Consider the following 15,895-nt stretch of genomic DNA (forward strand, 5'->3'; position numbering starts at 1 on the left):
CTGAGGCCAAAGAAAGAACATGTGAAGGGCTGGCACCCAGGGAAGAATGCAGAGACAGCTTTTATCAGGCCTGAGTCTCAACAGAAGCAGCAGATGTACAGGGACAGATCCTCTGCGGTGTAAGTTAGCATAGCTCCATTCAAGTCAATGGAGACATGTCAATGTACACCAGCTGAGAATCTGGCCCACAGCATCTAAGAACACTCTACAAAGAACCAACCAAATGGTAGAGCATTTGCAAGAAGTAGCTGACTATGTTCCTACGCTGCAGCACAACAAAACTGGTACCAGTTCAGACAGCAAAGGTCTGAGTCCCTTGCTGGCACCAAAACCAACACATATGGAAATGATCTCACTCCAAACTCAGAAGTTTTCATTCCCTACCTTTTGCCAGAATGGGACTTTGTTCAGTTCCCTGAAACAGTGCAAGAGAGAAAAGGAAATGTGTGGATGATTAAAAATATGGATATGAAAAATACCAAGCATTTTCACACATCAGTACCTGGGCCATTATTTTACTGTTAAAAATGGCACAGTTTACATTATTAATAGTCAACAAAATTATGTTAAAAATGCAGCTGTTTTTAATTTAAAAAAGCATTCTGATTTACTCCTGTTCTGAGACCTATTTCTAAACCCATGAAAATTGGGGCTTATAAAGGATGAGCTCACAGACACTTAACTACTATACAGTGCCACAATTAATGATGGCATAATTATGGAGAAAAATGGGGAGATGATTCATTAATAGGTTCTCCTGTTCTTGTTAATTATTTATAAACAAGCTGTGGGACTCATAAATCTAAAACAATATATTTTAATATCCAAACTGTGATATGTATGATATTTTTGTTTGCAGTATTATTATAGCAGTGTTGGTCCCAGGATGAAAGACAGACACGGTGGGTGAGGTTATATCTTTTACTGGACCAACTTTTACTGGTGGAAGACACCAGCTTTTGAGCTTCATAGAACTCTTCTTCAGGTCTAGACCTAACATTTATACAATAAATAAACAGGCTTAATATACTGAAAAAAAGCTTTTTAGTGAAAGTATTCATGACAAGGAATGTAAATACAAGAAAACATATTCCTAATTGTGCTTTTACCTAAGATAGATTTGAAGTCATTGATTGAGATTTCCAAAGTGATCTAGGGGATTTAGACACATATCTTCATTACACAATTGACATATGGCCTGATCCAATATCTTCTGACATCAATGGGAGTCTTTCCATTTACTTCAATCAATATTGGTTCAGGTCCTTAAATGGTGCAAATTAATTTTAATGAAAGATACTTGTCCAAGGAGGAGATTTTCAATGCTAACTGCTATTTGTGGCTTTGAAAATCTCCCTCTAGAATTATACGGTCAAAGTTTAAAGAAAGAAGGAACCTCCAGTTCCAGTCTGAGTGCACATCATAGGCCAGTAAACTCCATCTTGTTACTCCTGTATTGACCCCAGTAACATGAATTAGACTGGAGTATTACAGCCCTCAGGAGACTAAGGCCATGCCTACCCGTATAGTGTTGCAGTGGTACCAATATATTCATGCCACTGCAGCACATCTGGTGAAGATGCTCTATGCCGACGGGAGAGAGCTCCTGTCAGCATACAAAAACCAACCCCAAAAGCAGCATAAACTATGTCAGCGGGAGATGCTCTTATGTTGGTGTAATTTATGTTACTCAGGGGGTGGAATTTTCATAGCCCTGAGCGACATACATTTTGCCAACGTAGGCAGGAGTGTAGACATAGCCTTAACTATTGTGTGCCAGAGTCCTCTAGATCACATTCAAAATCTCAACCACTTACTTTTAAAGGGAAAGTATAGATCATGCTTCACCATTAAACATCTTTTTCTATAGAAAAACAATGACAGCCCATTTAAAAAAAAATCAAATCCAATGCTTCACCATTAAAGCTCACTTTACAAGAGTGCTTCTAAATCATCTTCCCCAACACCTAATCTTGGTGATTCCCTCTTCTGTCCCAGCTTCAAATGACAAGCATTCTTATGTACTGCCAGCTTTTATTCTTGCTGATGGTAGTGAATATGGATATCAACAAAAACACAACATTTTCATCTTGGTTTCTTGAAAATATAAAATTTGAGATGTCCAAACTGAAGAATGAAGGGGACTCAGATAGACAAGTAGATTATGTGGACATAAAGCCTGTGTGTGGACACCCCATTATTCTCAAGAACTACTTTCATTTCAATATCACCTACATGAGGAAAAAAATGGCCTCTAATGAATAATGAGCTTCCCAGATTTTTAGATGGTGCACTCCCTTTGCCCTGTTAAAATTCTGTTTAATGGCACTGGAAATTAGAACAAACTCCTCTATATGAGGCACCTTTCTAGAGTTTCTGTAGGATATTTCTGCAGACTATCTCTACAGTACTGTTCTGCTTGCTAAATCCATATGGCTGAGGGGCCTACCAGACTTCGGAAGACTCAGATAAAAATAGAGGTAGAAAATGAAACATACAGTAAGAATTGTTTTAGCAGTTACAAAAATTACATTCTGTACTTTTTGGTTACACACATGCTGCTTTTTAAAAGATGTCTTTTTAAAAAAATTGTTTGCTATTTAGGTTTTTTTTTTTTTTTTTGCAGTCATTTGTAAATGTCACTGATAATTGGCTATGCTTCTAGTTTTCACTAGAGGAGCATGCCTTATGAGCAGGTATAGATGGCAAAAATCAAATTGAAGAGTTAAAATGATGTCTCTTGGCAGTTTTACAGATAAAAATGTAACAAGCACCAGAATGTTGGAAAAACACTATTTATACGTAAGAAAATGCTCTTCTTATCTTAACGCTGTCCTCTTTTAAAGGCTTTATAACTACTTGGCAGTAAAAATTCTCCCTGGGCTGGAACTTGACATGAAATGTCTCAACTAGGAAACTTTTTTTTTTTTTTTAAACTAGGAGTAAACATAATTAAAATACACCTCAGCTCTTTTCTCTTTTTATTTATAAATTGTATGTAGAAAAAACTGTCTAAAGAATTAGATGATGAGAAATAGAAACATTCTATAGAAAATCGAACATGGAAAACACCAAGATACTGATCCTCCAAACACTTACACATGGGAAGACCTGTGGAACTCAGTGGATATACTTGCATGCATAAGTATTTGCAAGGTAGAAATTCAAGGCCTTTCCAATATCCAGACTACAGAGTGCCCACTGTGAAGAGACTGAACTGGATGAGGGAGAGGAGCAAAATAAAACTAAAACAAAACAAAACAAATAAAAAAATCAGAAAATCATTGATTACGCAGGACAAAAATATTAAAATATATTCATAGACTACTATCCATAACTACACTTACACCTAAATATTGAAATGGTGTCACTGCATGTGGCTGTTGTGGCTATATTAAATTGCAGAGGAAAAAAATGTTTAAAAATAAAATCAAACCATGTGTAAATATAGATCTGTGGACATTGACTATTCAGGTAATCAGCTAAGAGGGTTGTGTTGCACTTCTCGGGCTAGGGAGACTAATATTTTTAAGTGCAAAGGCCTCTTTGCCTCATCAGTCGATGAACATAATAGCATCGAGGGCTATCATCAGTTTTTCAAGGTAGAATATTATGGCTTCTGCACTGATAGAGGAAACGTCTGGGTTAGTAATTCCAATATCCAGGGCCTGCTTTTAGCTACTTGCAAGACATCTGGAAATACAGGCACTTATTTTCACATAAGGGAAATTTCAGTCTCCATAAAACAGTTACTATCTTGAATCAAAATAGAAAGAAGGAGGGTGTGCAGGTGCACTCAGAGGAAAATGTAACAGCACCTGCAATCTCACCATTTCCTAGGGCTCTTAAGCAAGGCCATGTAATGATTTTTTTTCTCCACATGGAGGAAGGGTAAGTCCCATAAATGGTTTCAAACACACACTTTCAAAAGCCAGCAGGAGGTGCTAGTGCTTGCATGCTTTTCATCCTCTCTGCTCCCTTCCATTAAGCAGAGGGATGGCTCTTAAGCCCTGATCCTACAAATACTTATGCACACGTATAACTACTCATATGAATAGCCCCACTGAATGCTATGGGGCGATTCATGTGAATAAAATGATTCACACAGTTACACGTTTGCAGAGGTGAGTGCAGGGAATCTTAGTCTATGCATTGGATTGGTCAGTTTATTAATAAAGAAATAAAAACCCAAAGTATTAATAAATGTTAATATTGGAAACTGTCTTATGTCTTCCTACAAGTGAACGCAAGTGAACATCCTGCCATGGTTCAGTGCAACAGTAATAGATCTTTTGACTTTGTATAGGGCTTGTAGCACCCACAGATCCCAGATGAGTTTAGTAGGTACTGCAATACAGGAATGGGCTTTCACAGCACCAGCTCTTCTAGGCTGGCATGGTAATAGAGTAATGTCAGAAAGCAAGTACTGTACTGAGATGCAGTTTGGGTTCACGCACCCCTCATAAAAATAAAGCCTTCGGCTTGCTGTGTTTAGCGCATCTGCCCACAGTAAAGTAGGGGTACATCATGATGACAGGTCATCATATAGTGATGTTAAGTCATAATATAACCTTAGACAGTGTGGATTTGTTGGACACTACTATATAGATTACACAATTCTGTTACAGCAAATACTGTTATGAAGGACTCCTTAAAGGCTGGAATCCATGAGCTATTGCCTTGTGATCAACCGTACCTTTGCAGTAGCAGGAGAAGTTGCAATACACTATTAGTAATGGGTTTATTGATATATAAATATTTTTTATTACTGAAGTTGATATTAAGATTTCAGGGGACATTCATGACAGTTGTATTGACGTCGAGCCACTATCATTCAACTGTGAATGTCACTGCATCCATTAGTGTGGTTTTTTTTAAATAAATACTATTTTACTGGGAATACATTTTAAAGCTGATGTTGTATTTGCACATCCATTCCCACCATGATGCACAATGCCCCAGAAGTTAAGAGAATGCACAGAGAGCTGCACCAGAACATGTGGGACCACACATTCTGGGACATCCTGCTGTGCAGAAAACTGGGAAGCTTGAAAACTAGCCAACATTTTTTCTTTTTTGGGGGAGGGGGGCGCGGAGGGAGTCCTGTCCACACAGCAAAAAGAACAGTAGGCTGGTTACAGGAAGTTGAGTTTGGCCCTTTTAACAGACTTTTAACCAACTTTGTAACTGGCTTTGGGTGCGGTTGGTTCCAAACATAGGATACGTCTACACTGAAGTCAGGGGTGTGAGTGTAGCCCATGCCTGAGCCACCTTTGATCAAATTAGCGTGAGTACCCATAGCAATAAAGCCACAGCAGTGCAAGTACCTAGGGTCCTGGAGGGGCTTGTACAACCAGTGCTGCCACAGCTTCACTGCCGTTGGTACTCATGTGAACTACATCAAATCTGGCCTGCATATGTCTACATATGCTGGTCACACCTCAAATGCAGTATAGACATATCCATAGTTTGCAACCACACACAATGTGAGTCAAACTCAGTTATTAGGTGTGGCTGTTAAACAGCATTTCAAACCCTGTTTGTGGACACGGCCAAACTCTAGTTATAGAGACAAGTTCCCTATTGATATTTAAGACAATCTGAGTAAGAAATTAAAAATGATAAAGTTACATTGCCCTTCTGATTAAGTCTAGCAAAGAAAATCTGTGTCCACTGATATCTTTCTAGTAAACTTTTTACATCATACAGTTGTTTCCAGGTAGTAAGAGCACTAACATACTTTTCTGTTAATTTTTGCTTATTACTTCTGCATGTTTACATGGGAATACTACAATTCCTTGTCTTGTTCAGATCTACAGTCATTGTGGTAACCATCTACTGACACTGATGGGAGTCGTTAGCTACAATCTAATAGTCAAAGTTAGATTGACCTATTGAAGAAGAAAAACATAGGCATTAACAAATATAAAAATAAACAACATGAAAACACACTATCCAGTCCTGTTTACAAAATACAACACAGATATATTGTCAGCATTCTCACCTTCTGTGCACTTGCACAATGTTGCAGTGGCTGCATTGCAAACACTGCAGGAGAGTGCAAACACTGCAGGGGTAGTTTTTATTAAAAAAAAACCTTGTTTCCACTGAAAGACAGTTTAACAAATTAAAAATTTCCTGGACACATTTCGGCTTGTCTTAAGTTTTGTAAAAATGTATTAAAAATATAGATTTGGGGCTAAATTCAAATTGTCAGTAATTCACAACTAAGTCTTGAAATGGCCTAATGAATGAAAGCCAAATCCAATTTGCCCATAACCTGTGTCTCAAATGTTGATTTATGAGGATATATAATGTTTCCAGTTCCCTTTAGATTGCAAAGGAAATCTGAAGGTTCCACCCAGCCATTTTTTGCTTCTAGTGTCGATACGTACATTTACTTTTTTCTCTTTCATAAGACTAAAGTTGCACTCCCATATTGGGAGCTGAGAGGCACACCGCCATCTGGAATTCCTTAGCATGTGAGGGAGTGTCACTGCTGTATCATCCCTGATGAGGCTACAATGTGTACTCCCCAATGCAAGTCCTGGCTGCTGGACAGGTGTACGGTCACCTTCTTCCCACTTCCTGGCACAGTCCCATGCTCAAGTGAATGCAGGAAGTGATATTGTGGTTGGCCTTCACAGGGGGTGAAAGGTGGGACAGTGGTTGGCAGAGGCTGCCTATACCCGCATGGCACACATAGTGTACTTCTTAGTCTTAATAAAATATTTCTTAAAATAATAGGAAATTCCAAGGCAAAAAACTTTGTTATCTGAATTTAAGGTACACCTTTACAAAAACACTGCTAACTTTAATTACTGTTAATTAAACTTAAGCATTAAAAAGGTATGGAAATTAGATGGATTAATTCAGATAATATAGATAAAGACTGCAATACCTTTCAGGTTTATATATTCTCTTAAAAATGTACACATATGATGATTTACATTAAGCAATCCACTAACTACCTCAACTTTAGCCAAATAAACCTATACAATCTCATGCTTTTTAAACAGGATTACACAGATGTAACAGAGCAGAATTTCTACCTTAATATTTACAATCAGGAAAAAGAAAAGCCTTTTCACAATAAAACATCTGCTAGGAATTCTGCTAGGTGGAATTATACTTAATAACGCTATTATAGCACTGCATTAAATTGTTATACTCAGTTATGCTGCATACATAAGAGTATTTTCATAGAAAATCCATTTTCATTTCACGTTTTGACTTATAAGTTACTTAGAAGAATGATATCAATTCTTTTAATTATTTCAGTAAACATAATAATGGCACTACTAACTACACCACAGAGTACTTTATTTTCCCTATTTTTAGTAATATGAGCCTACTTGTAATTAAAGGCATGCTGCATTAATGATGCTGAAAATCTCAGAGGAGAACATTTAATGTCCACCTCATAATATTATGCCAGAATTACATGCACAGAAGACTTTTTAATAATCTTTGTTTCTTAATTTAGTTTTGATTGGCTATGAAATCCAGAGGAGCACTCTAGGGCTCAAATTTCTATTGTCATCAGCACTTCTGCTCCATAAATTGTACAAATGCGGATGACTTCTTCCATCTGTAGGCTTCTTTTCAAAGCTTCTATTTAACCTATCCAGAAAATTAGCTGCAGGCTGCAGATAATTGCAGATAATTTTACAATTGTTAAGACACTGGGTTGTTGAATTGTTCTGTGACTGCCAAATATGTCTAAACACAAAGAACAAATCATATTTTTATGTTGTCATTTCAGTTTAATACACAAATTCATAACAATCTCAGCTCTCAATGCAAACTATAGCAGCAGCCACTAGGTGTCTCCTAGCTAAGAGTCTGAGAGGGGTTTCAGTAGGAAACACGGATTAGTAATAGAATTAAAGTAATATTAATAAGGGTTAGATTCTAGCAAATCAATCAGGGATAGTACGTAGCTGGGCTGCCCAAGATGAGAGCCTGAGTTGGAAGAGAGAAGGCAATATTACTCTGGCAAGTTATGTTTATTAAAATAAAAATGGCGTCTGAAGCAGCATCAGTGGAGATGGATTAGTCAGTGGGCAGAGTGCAAGCAGTGCAATCAGTCAATGTAATTTATTCACTTAGCTTCATGTATGGTATTAGCACAACATGTGGTGAATGTGTGTGTGCATGCATACAACATCCTAAATGTGTGTGTGGCTTCAAGAGTACTGGGGGTTGAAAATGATGCCATAAGCCATTCAAAAGTTAATTTTCCCCATGTAGACCTGTTTGTCACAAAGAATAATGATCTCTATACAGATAATATAGAGTTAAACAAATATATTTAAGTTATATTAATTTACAGTAAACTTACTTATAGGAACTCATTAATTTCCCAGAGCTAAACTACTAGCTAAAATTATACAAATTTCTATTGCTTTACTGATATCATCAGAATAAAATGAACCATGTATATCATCATATATATGATTTATACTTCAAAGCCACATTTTTCTATAAAGGAATAATAATTTTCAATAGAAATTAACATTCTACTGAAACAAAATTAATTTTCTGTATAATGTAAGGAGGAAGAAGAACTCTACAAGCTGAAAATTTCCTCCAAAAATAAAAATCTCACAGGGTCTGACCTGGCACAAACACTTACGCATACAGCTTTACTCAGGTGTAATTTTTTGACACACACATAGTGCCTAGTTCTTCACAGCTGGTGCAACAATTTACCAAGTCCAACAGTTTCACAATTGGCTTCTAATTTAAGGGGCCTCAGATGTAGGGAGCCTGACTTAAGACCCTTGGGTGTGATTTTTAGAAGTGCTGGGCACCCGCATCTCTAATTAAAGTCACATGGAATGCAGGTGCTCAACACCTCTGAGAAACCAGGCCCTGGCTAATGGCATTTCTTTTAATGCTACCCATAAATACAGCTGTGAACTTTTATTGCTCATGAAAGTGAAGCATTAGTAGCAATGCTTAGAACTGTGCATACTTCCTTGGAAATGCTGCCAATAGTTTAAATAGTTTAAACCTGCAATACTTTAAAAATTCGAATTGTAGGCTTCTAGTGGGCAAGAATTACACCACATTATGGTGGTTTCATGGCATGAACACACTAAAATCAAGCCATCAAACTCTTTTTCACAAATAACCCAGGAAAACATCCCAGGTAAAAGGTTAGTGCACTAGAAGCTCAATGCTGCTTTCATTTAAGATCACTGCAAGTATTGCCATTGATTTCAAGTGAAACCGCTTTGGATTCTAACTAAATGAACCACTTATCCTACAGCCTAATGTGTTTTAATGAAGATTGCTTATTGCTTGACTTCTCAGAAGCCTTTCACATTTACCAGTTCATAATATTATGTAGCTTTGCCTGGATCTTAATAACTAAATTTGGGGATTTCCACTTTGTATCTGCCTATTACAGAAATACATCCTGGAACTATATAGAAAAGGAGCATTGAAAAGTTTGCCTTACCATTGCACAGAAGGTCTCAGGAGGATCTCCACATGTTATATCAGAGGGATCCAGGGTCACTTTCACATATTTGATCATGTCTCTGGCTTCTGGCTGACAGGCCATGTAATCCCAAACTTTCCCTTCTTCTGTGTAAATCTGAGTCTTACACACATCATAATGTCCCCACACCGAAGGATAATGCTGCATCACTGAAGATACAGTAACCCAAAGGGCATGAAGTGACAGGAATCTTGACAAATACATCTCTAAATCCTTTGAAATTGCCTTGGTATTTATAACCAGTATTGATTTAAGGACAGTCTATAGAGTATACATATATGTACACATATGTAGGTATGTATCTTATAAAACAGGTGCCAAAACCTGAACGAACGTGAAGTGTTAGAATATGGTACTCGCTTTACTAAGTTGAAGACTTTGGTGGAAGCCAAACATATTCAAACGACAGCCTTTCATAGAAATCTGGAGCTTATTCTTTGTCTTATAATGTGTCTATGAGGACTTTCTGTAAAAGATGTCCGAGAGCAGATAATAATTTAGAAAAGTTGCAGATCTTCAGTTGTACTGTGGATAACCCCGAGTGATCCTCTGTGTTCACAGCTCACAAGAGATACGCAGATGCACTGATAAATCAGTATCAGAAGCAAAAGGATGAGTGTCTACAGCCTCTTGTCTGTTTCCCATCAATCATTCTTTTCTTCTGGCACCAACACCCTTTTAGAAACAATAAGAGTAAGAGTTATTGTCCAAGAATCAATGGATTATAAAATATATGATATGTTGACATTTTGGAGGTCTGATGCAATATAAAGCAAATTGGTGTAATATGGATAACCTTTACAGTGGGTGCTTTGCTACAATGAACAAACTACCAAAATCATTCACAGTGAAAAGTATTTCGACATGAAGGATTTAACTCATCTCTAACAAAGACAGATTTATAACATTCCAGGTGAGCTACAGGTTTTTGCTTCAAAAATGACATTTCCATTTGGCAAAACCTGAAAGGCAAACAACAGAACTTAAACATTTCTTATATTTTATAACCAATGAGGCAGGAGAAACCTAAACCACCAAGGAAAACAGCAGAGTGGATCTTTTATTACAGTGACAAAGGGATGACAATAACCCGTGTGTCTTTTTTTGTCTCCTGGAACGAGGACCTCAGAGAGCTCAAAATGCCTTGTATGCGTCTAAGCTTTTGTTAGCTTAATAAGAGTTATTAGGAGAACACATCTGTCTGTTTGGATTTTCTCTTTCGTACTGGAAAAGTTTTGTTCCTTTTTTAAAAAATTGCTTTTAATGATAAAGATAACTGGCTCACTTGTAGATTATTACATGAACAATTTCCTTTTTAACATGGGTCTCACGTTCTCTTAATTATTTTTACATATCTACTTCTTGTTTATTTCTATAACAGAAATACCTCCAAAACAGAACTGTACTTTGTTGTAAGATGTAACATACTGGGACAAAATTATAAACCCTGAAAACAACACTTTACAAATTCAGAAGTCATTTCTATAAGTCAATGTAGTTTTCTCTAATTTTGCAGTCAATCCTGTTCCAACTGAAGACATTGGGAGTTTGGCCATTGACTTCAATGGGAATAGGATCAGCCCCTTTGTAAAAGAAAGGGTGCATTCAACTACTGTACTTTTCAATTCTTTAGCTGACTCTTTCAACCTAAACAACCGCTTAAATTTAATGTTTATAGATAACTGTAAATCATGTTGCATAGCTCAATTAATTTGTCTGTAGTCTAATATTCTAGTTAGTATGATGAATCTTTCCTATGCCATAAAAATATGAAAAAGGAGCATCATTATAGGGACTTTGTTTTATAATACACATTTTCAAGAAACAGCAAAAGTTGTCTTCAAAGCAATTTCACAAACGGGATCACTATATTTAAATAAATGCACCATCTTAAAACTGAAATAAGCCACACACACTATGAAATGCCAACAGATGGCTGAAGTGTGTTTCCATAGCAAAGTAATTTACAATAATTGCCTTATGGACGCAAGTGCAATTTTCCATTATATTCATTTCATAAAATGTTATCATACAGCTGCAATTTGTGATATATTCTATTAGAAAGTATGCTGAATATCTGAATTTTCATGTAGCAATAATTAGCAATTTGTCTAAATACATGTACACTTCAAATCTGAATTTTGCTACAAAACCAGAAACTTCAGACACTTTACAAAAATTAAAATTAAAAAAATAAAAAATCAGATAATCAAGTACCATGGCTTTTTTAACTACCTTCCATTCTTCCTGTTTTCACTGGCAATATTTGACTTATTTTGGAATTAGTTCATTAATTAAAAACTTTTTAAAGGCATTCAAATTACGCTGTTTCTATTAATTTTTTCCAGTCTATTTTATTTTTTTGGAGGGAAACAACACAGCTCAAATATAAAGGTCAACTTCTATAAATTAAGGAATTGACCTGAAAAAAAAGTTCTTTGTTTCTAAATAAAAACTTGCAGAGTGTCTTAACCGATCATGAAAAATCAGTGCATATTCAGTGTTGAGGAAGGATGAGAAAAACTATTTTGTGCTTGGGCAAAGCTGGAATACCTAATAAGTGAATGTTATGTTTCTGTATAGAAATAATAAGTTACTATGTTTAAACAGCCTGACAAGTTAGCCTTTATATTTAGTCAGAAATAGCCTTTTTTTTTTAAATGCTTTCTTTCCCAGTTTTTCTTTTCCTCTATAACCTGCTGTCATTGCCAATCTACAAATAAGTGGGACTAGATAGGGCTGTAAATAGATGTATTAACTGGAATTGAGACTATAGCTATTGAGAATAAATGTGAAGTTAGCCGCTATCTCAACACCCACTGTGCTACAACTCTCACCATATAACCAATTCTCGTTAAAGAAAGTCAGCGCCATAATGATGGTCATTACACAGAATTATAGACTATAACATTGATCAAATTTAGTGCACTGACAAGGAAAAAGCGCAGAGGAGTGCAAGATATTTGAGTATTGGGAAGATATAGGACTGAGTGACAGACACTGCTGACAAGAAGCAGCCAATTATAGCTTAAATTTCTGGCACATAACCAGTTGTGATTAATAGTCTTCCATTATATTACAGATATATTATTAATGTATTAAAAATGTCAGGCTTTGGCAAGAACTAATATGGTATGGTTCAGTTACTCTGCAATATCTTCTTTTAATGAGCTCTCATTGACATAGAGAAAGATATTGACCAAAGAACATTAAATATCATATGCTATGGGTCACTGAGGCTTTTATACTAGAGCTACACAATTTGTCTTTATTATATTTATGCCTGCAGTGTCATTCATTATGTGCCTTCTAGTTCTTGGTTGTTTATTCCCAAAGATTTTTTTTTAATTACCTTGCAAAATTTAAAAATTACATTTCCAAACATTAAAACAATAACAACTGCAGCTCTAAGCCGCACAGCAAACTGCGAGTAATATAAACCAAGATTTGTTTTCATGAGTGCACTTACATTTGGCCCTACAGAGTAAAATGCAACAAATCTAATAACTGATGCATTCTTTGTGCCAAAATCCTCTGTACCCTGTAGTCCTCTCTTCACCAACTGACCATGCATTCTTCTGTGTTAAAATGAAACGATCCATAAGGTCTGACATACAGAGACTTACATCTTCACTGATTGAAGGAAAGGCAACTGCAAACTATTGGAAAAATTGATTATGCTAGATGTATTCAATAAAATTGTGGCACATGGTGTACTAGAGCTAATCTTTCTTGGCAATAACTATATTAATTTTAGAACATTTAAGCCCTTGAATTTTCACACGTGCCTTAATGCCTGCAATCTGAAAAAACAGCAGGCATTTCCTGGGCAGCTGTGGAGCAAGGATGCTGATGTCCCTGTTGTCTCTGCTTTCTTCCAAACCATTTCTCTGTACATAAAGTGGTGGGCAGATACCATATAATAAATACATGTATACCTCTGCATCATCAATTCTATATGCAGGGCATTAGTTGACCACGACTAAAATTGGCTGCAAAAAAGAAGCCTTGCACATGTGTTTCTAGGTAGCTACAGAGGAGTCAGTCCAACCTCACACAGCATTTTAATTTTGTAGACTGATCAGATACGCCCCTCACCCCCACCCCTGCCTAACTCCAGCTAAAAAGTATATTCCAGCAGTAATTAATTATGGTGAAAGAAGCTGTCAATTCTTATTAGGATTTGCTAGTAAACACTGCTCCTTGTAACCGTTTTGGTCACTGTGAATATTTCCCTCTTTCCACACACACATTATGATAATTTTCTCATTATAAAAATTGTCACCTAGCAGCTTAGTATTCACTCTGTTGCAGAAGTCTCTTGGGTGAGAACTTGCTGTACTTACATTATAGATTTTTTTTAAATAATATGCGGTGGATTTCATAAAATGGAAACTAGTGATCCTTTCTTGTATAGACCATGATTTTGATAAAAATATACATTTTCACAGCACATGAATTAGAAAGAAAGGTGAAAAATCAGAATTATTTGATACTGGATCAGCAGATACTGGAATGTTAAGAAATAACATTTAGATGCATAAAATAACTCGGTCAATGGCAGTTATGTTTGATAAAAGTAGGAATATATAAAATATTTTAAAGTGAAATCTATCCATTTTGCATCTATAGTCAGAGTAGATTAATATTTCCTATAAAATACAAGTAAAGGTGATTTTTGGCTGCTTTGGTTATAATTTCTAAATTACTTTTTTCAAGACATTTTCACTGTTAGCACTTATGAAACTTGACATACCATGTGATATATTAAATCTCAGCATTTAAAACATAATCCACCAGTTTTCATAAATGCAGTTATTCATCCATACAAATTAAATATGTTCATGTGTTTAATTATATTACATTTTAGCTTAGATTAAATGTAGTACCTTCTGAAAAATTCTTAGGATATTTCAGAATCAGTACTTACACTAAAAGAACCTCAAATTCCAATTTCATCTAATTTATTTTAACTACTTAATAGATCTTTCTCCTAAAAGAGAGGAAAACTGAGTAATAACAATTCTAAAAGCTACTAACCAAAGACAATAGAATATGAAGTTCTACAAACAAAACTAGGGATTCTGAAAAAAACTGTAGGTTGCCTTAAATCTTTCTTTGTCCTGTAACATAGCACATGAACATTACCACTTACACTCTATCGTCAACATTCAGCATGGAACAAAAGTACTTCAGAAACTTTCATTTAAAAGGCTTAATTTTTAACGGCTTTAAGTTATTATATAAAACCTTCGTAAATTTTGTAACCACCTCTTATTGGTTAAGTCAACTCTGTAGCAATAACTAAATTGTTTTGCAAGTGTTATGCATTTAAGATGAACAATCTGAACTGTTTACAGAAATAATAGATTCCTAACTGAAAGAGTAACACAGCTCTTGTCAAAAATTACTCATAGATCATCTATTCTGTAGTGATAGTAAAGTCTTCAGATTGTGGTTTTAACTCAATATAACTTTCTAAAGCTGCTAAAATTATATTAAGGATTCACCATTAAAAAAGAAACAAACAACAAAACAAAGGACCCTGGATTTTATTTTGTGCTGTTCCCAAATTCTGTACCACTAATCAGAAAGTTGGTTCCACTCCTTATCAATGTCACGGCTGACGCAAAGGAATAGGAGAGATCAGACTACTGCCATTAATTGCTGAAAAATATCTGGGAAACATCATTTAAAGCATCACCAATCACCCTTGATTTTTTCCACGTATTTTTTTTTAAAAAAACAGTCTTATTTAGATTTCTCTCTTTTGACTGGCTGCCCAGGCCACAGTTTCCAACCCTTAGGTTGCATTATACTTGAGGCAAAACTATAAATTGTTCCCTCTTTTAAAGGATCTGTATCACTTCTCTTCCTCTTTTTCAAATCTTTCCAAAAATGAGGCTGAATCTTAGTGCCCAAAACACATAATACTGAAAAGCCTACTGCACAGCAATGGACATGTATTCATCAAAGGCTCACAAATACAAACTTACAAACTTTAGGAGAGAATACAGGGCCATTTACTTTATTGGTTTTTGCTATTCAGCATGTAGTAAATCATCATGTTTTTTGTTTGTTTTTTGATGGATGATTTCTCATTTATTTTTTGAATGGATTATGTAAATGGCTTGTAATTTCTGATATGAAACAGGGAATTATTCCTGGCTGAATAAGTGAACTGTCAGCTCCACTAAGATTGGGGTTATTCTACACACCATAAATTCCCTCTTTTTTTTATTGGATTTCTGATAATTTTTTCTGCAGAAAAATCTTTATTCATAGATTGAAAGCCTTTTGAAGAGAATGACCCCCTTTTGGCAGAATCCTTCTGAATTCACTTCAAAACATGTCTTTAATTCCCTCCTTTGCCAGGTTGTTGGC

At 35.7% G+C, this 15,895-nt stretch overlaps 1 protein-coding gene across 4 annotated transcripts in view; it reads right to left on the reverse strand.

Moving 5' to 3' along the window:
• NTNG1 (netrin G1) overlaps window positions 1-9,739 on the reverse strand; it is a 192,725-nt gene extending 182,986 nt beyond the window's left edge. For all 4 annotated transcript variants that reach the window (XR_010918056.1, XM_067538345.1, XM_067538344.1 and 1 more), the window contains exon 1: window positions 9,470-9,739. Coding sequence is in view for 3 of the 4 variants with exons in the window: in XM_067538345.1 (XP_067394446.1) it covers window positions 9,470-9,715 (246 nt within the window). In the remaining variant the exon portion in view is untranslated. The remainder of the gene's footprint in view (window positions 1-9,469) is intronic.
• Window positions 9,740-15,895: the final 6,156 nt, after the last annotated feature.

This window comes from Emydura macquarii, unplaced genomic scaffold (genome assembly GCF_026122565.2).
Source record: "Emydura macquarii macquarii isolate MOO-44397 ecotype Brisbane River unplaced genomic scaffold, CSIRO-AGI_Emac_v2 contig_480, whole genome shotgun sequence".
Classification (NCBI taxonomy): Eukaryota; Metazoa; Chordata; order Testudines; family Chelidae; genus Emydura; species Emydura macquarii.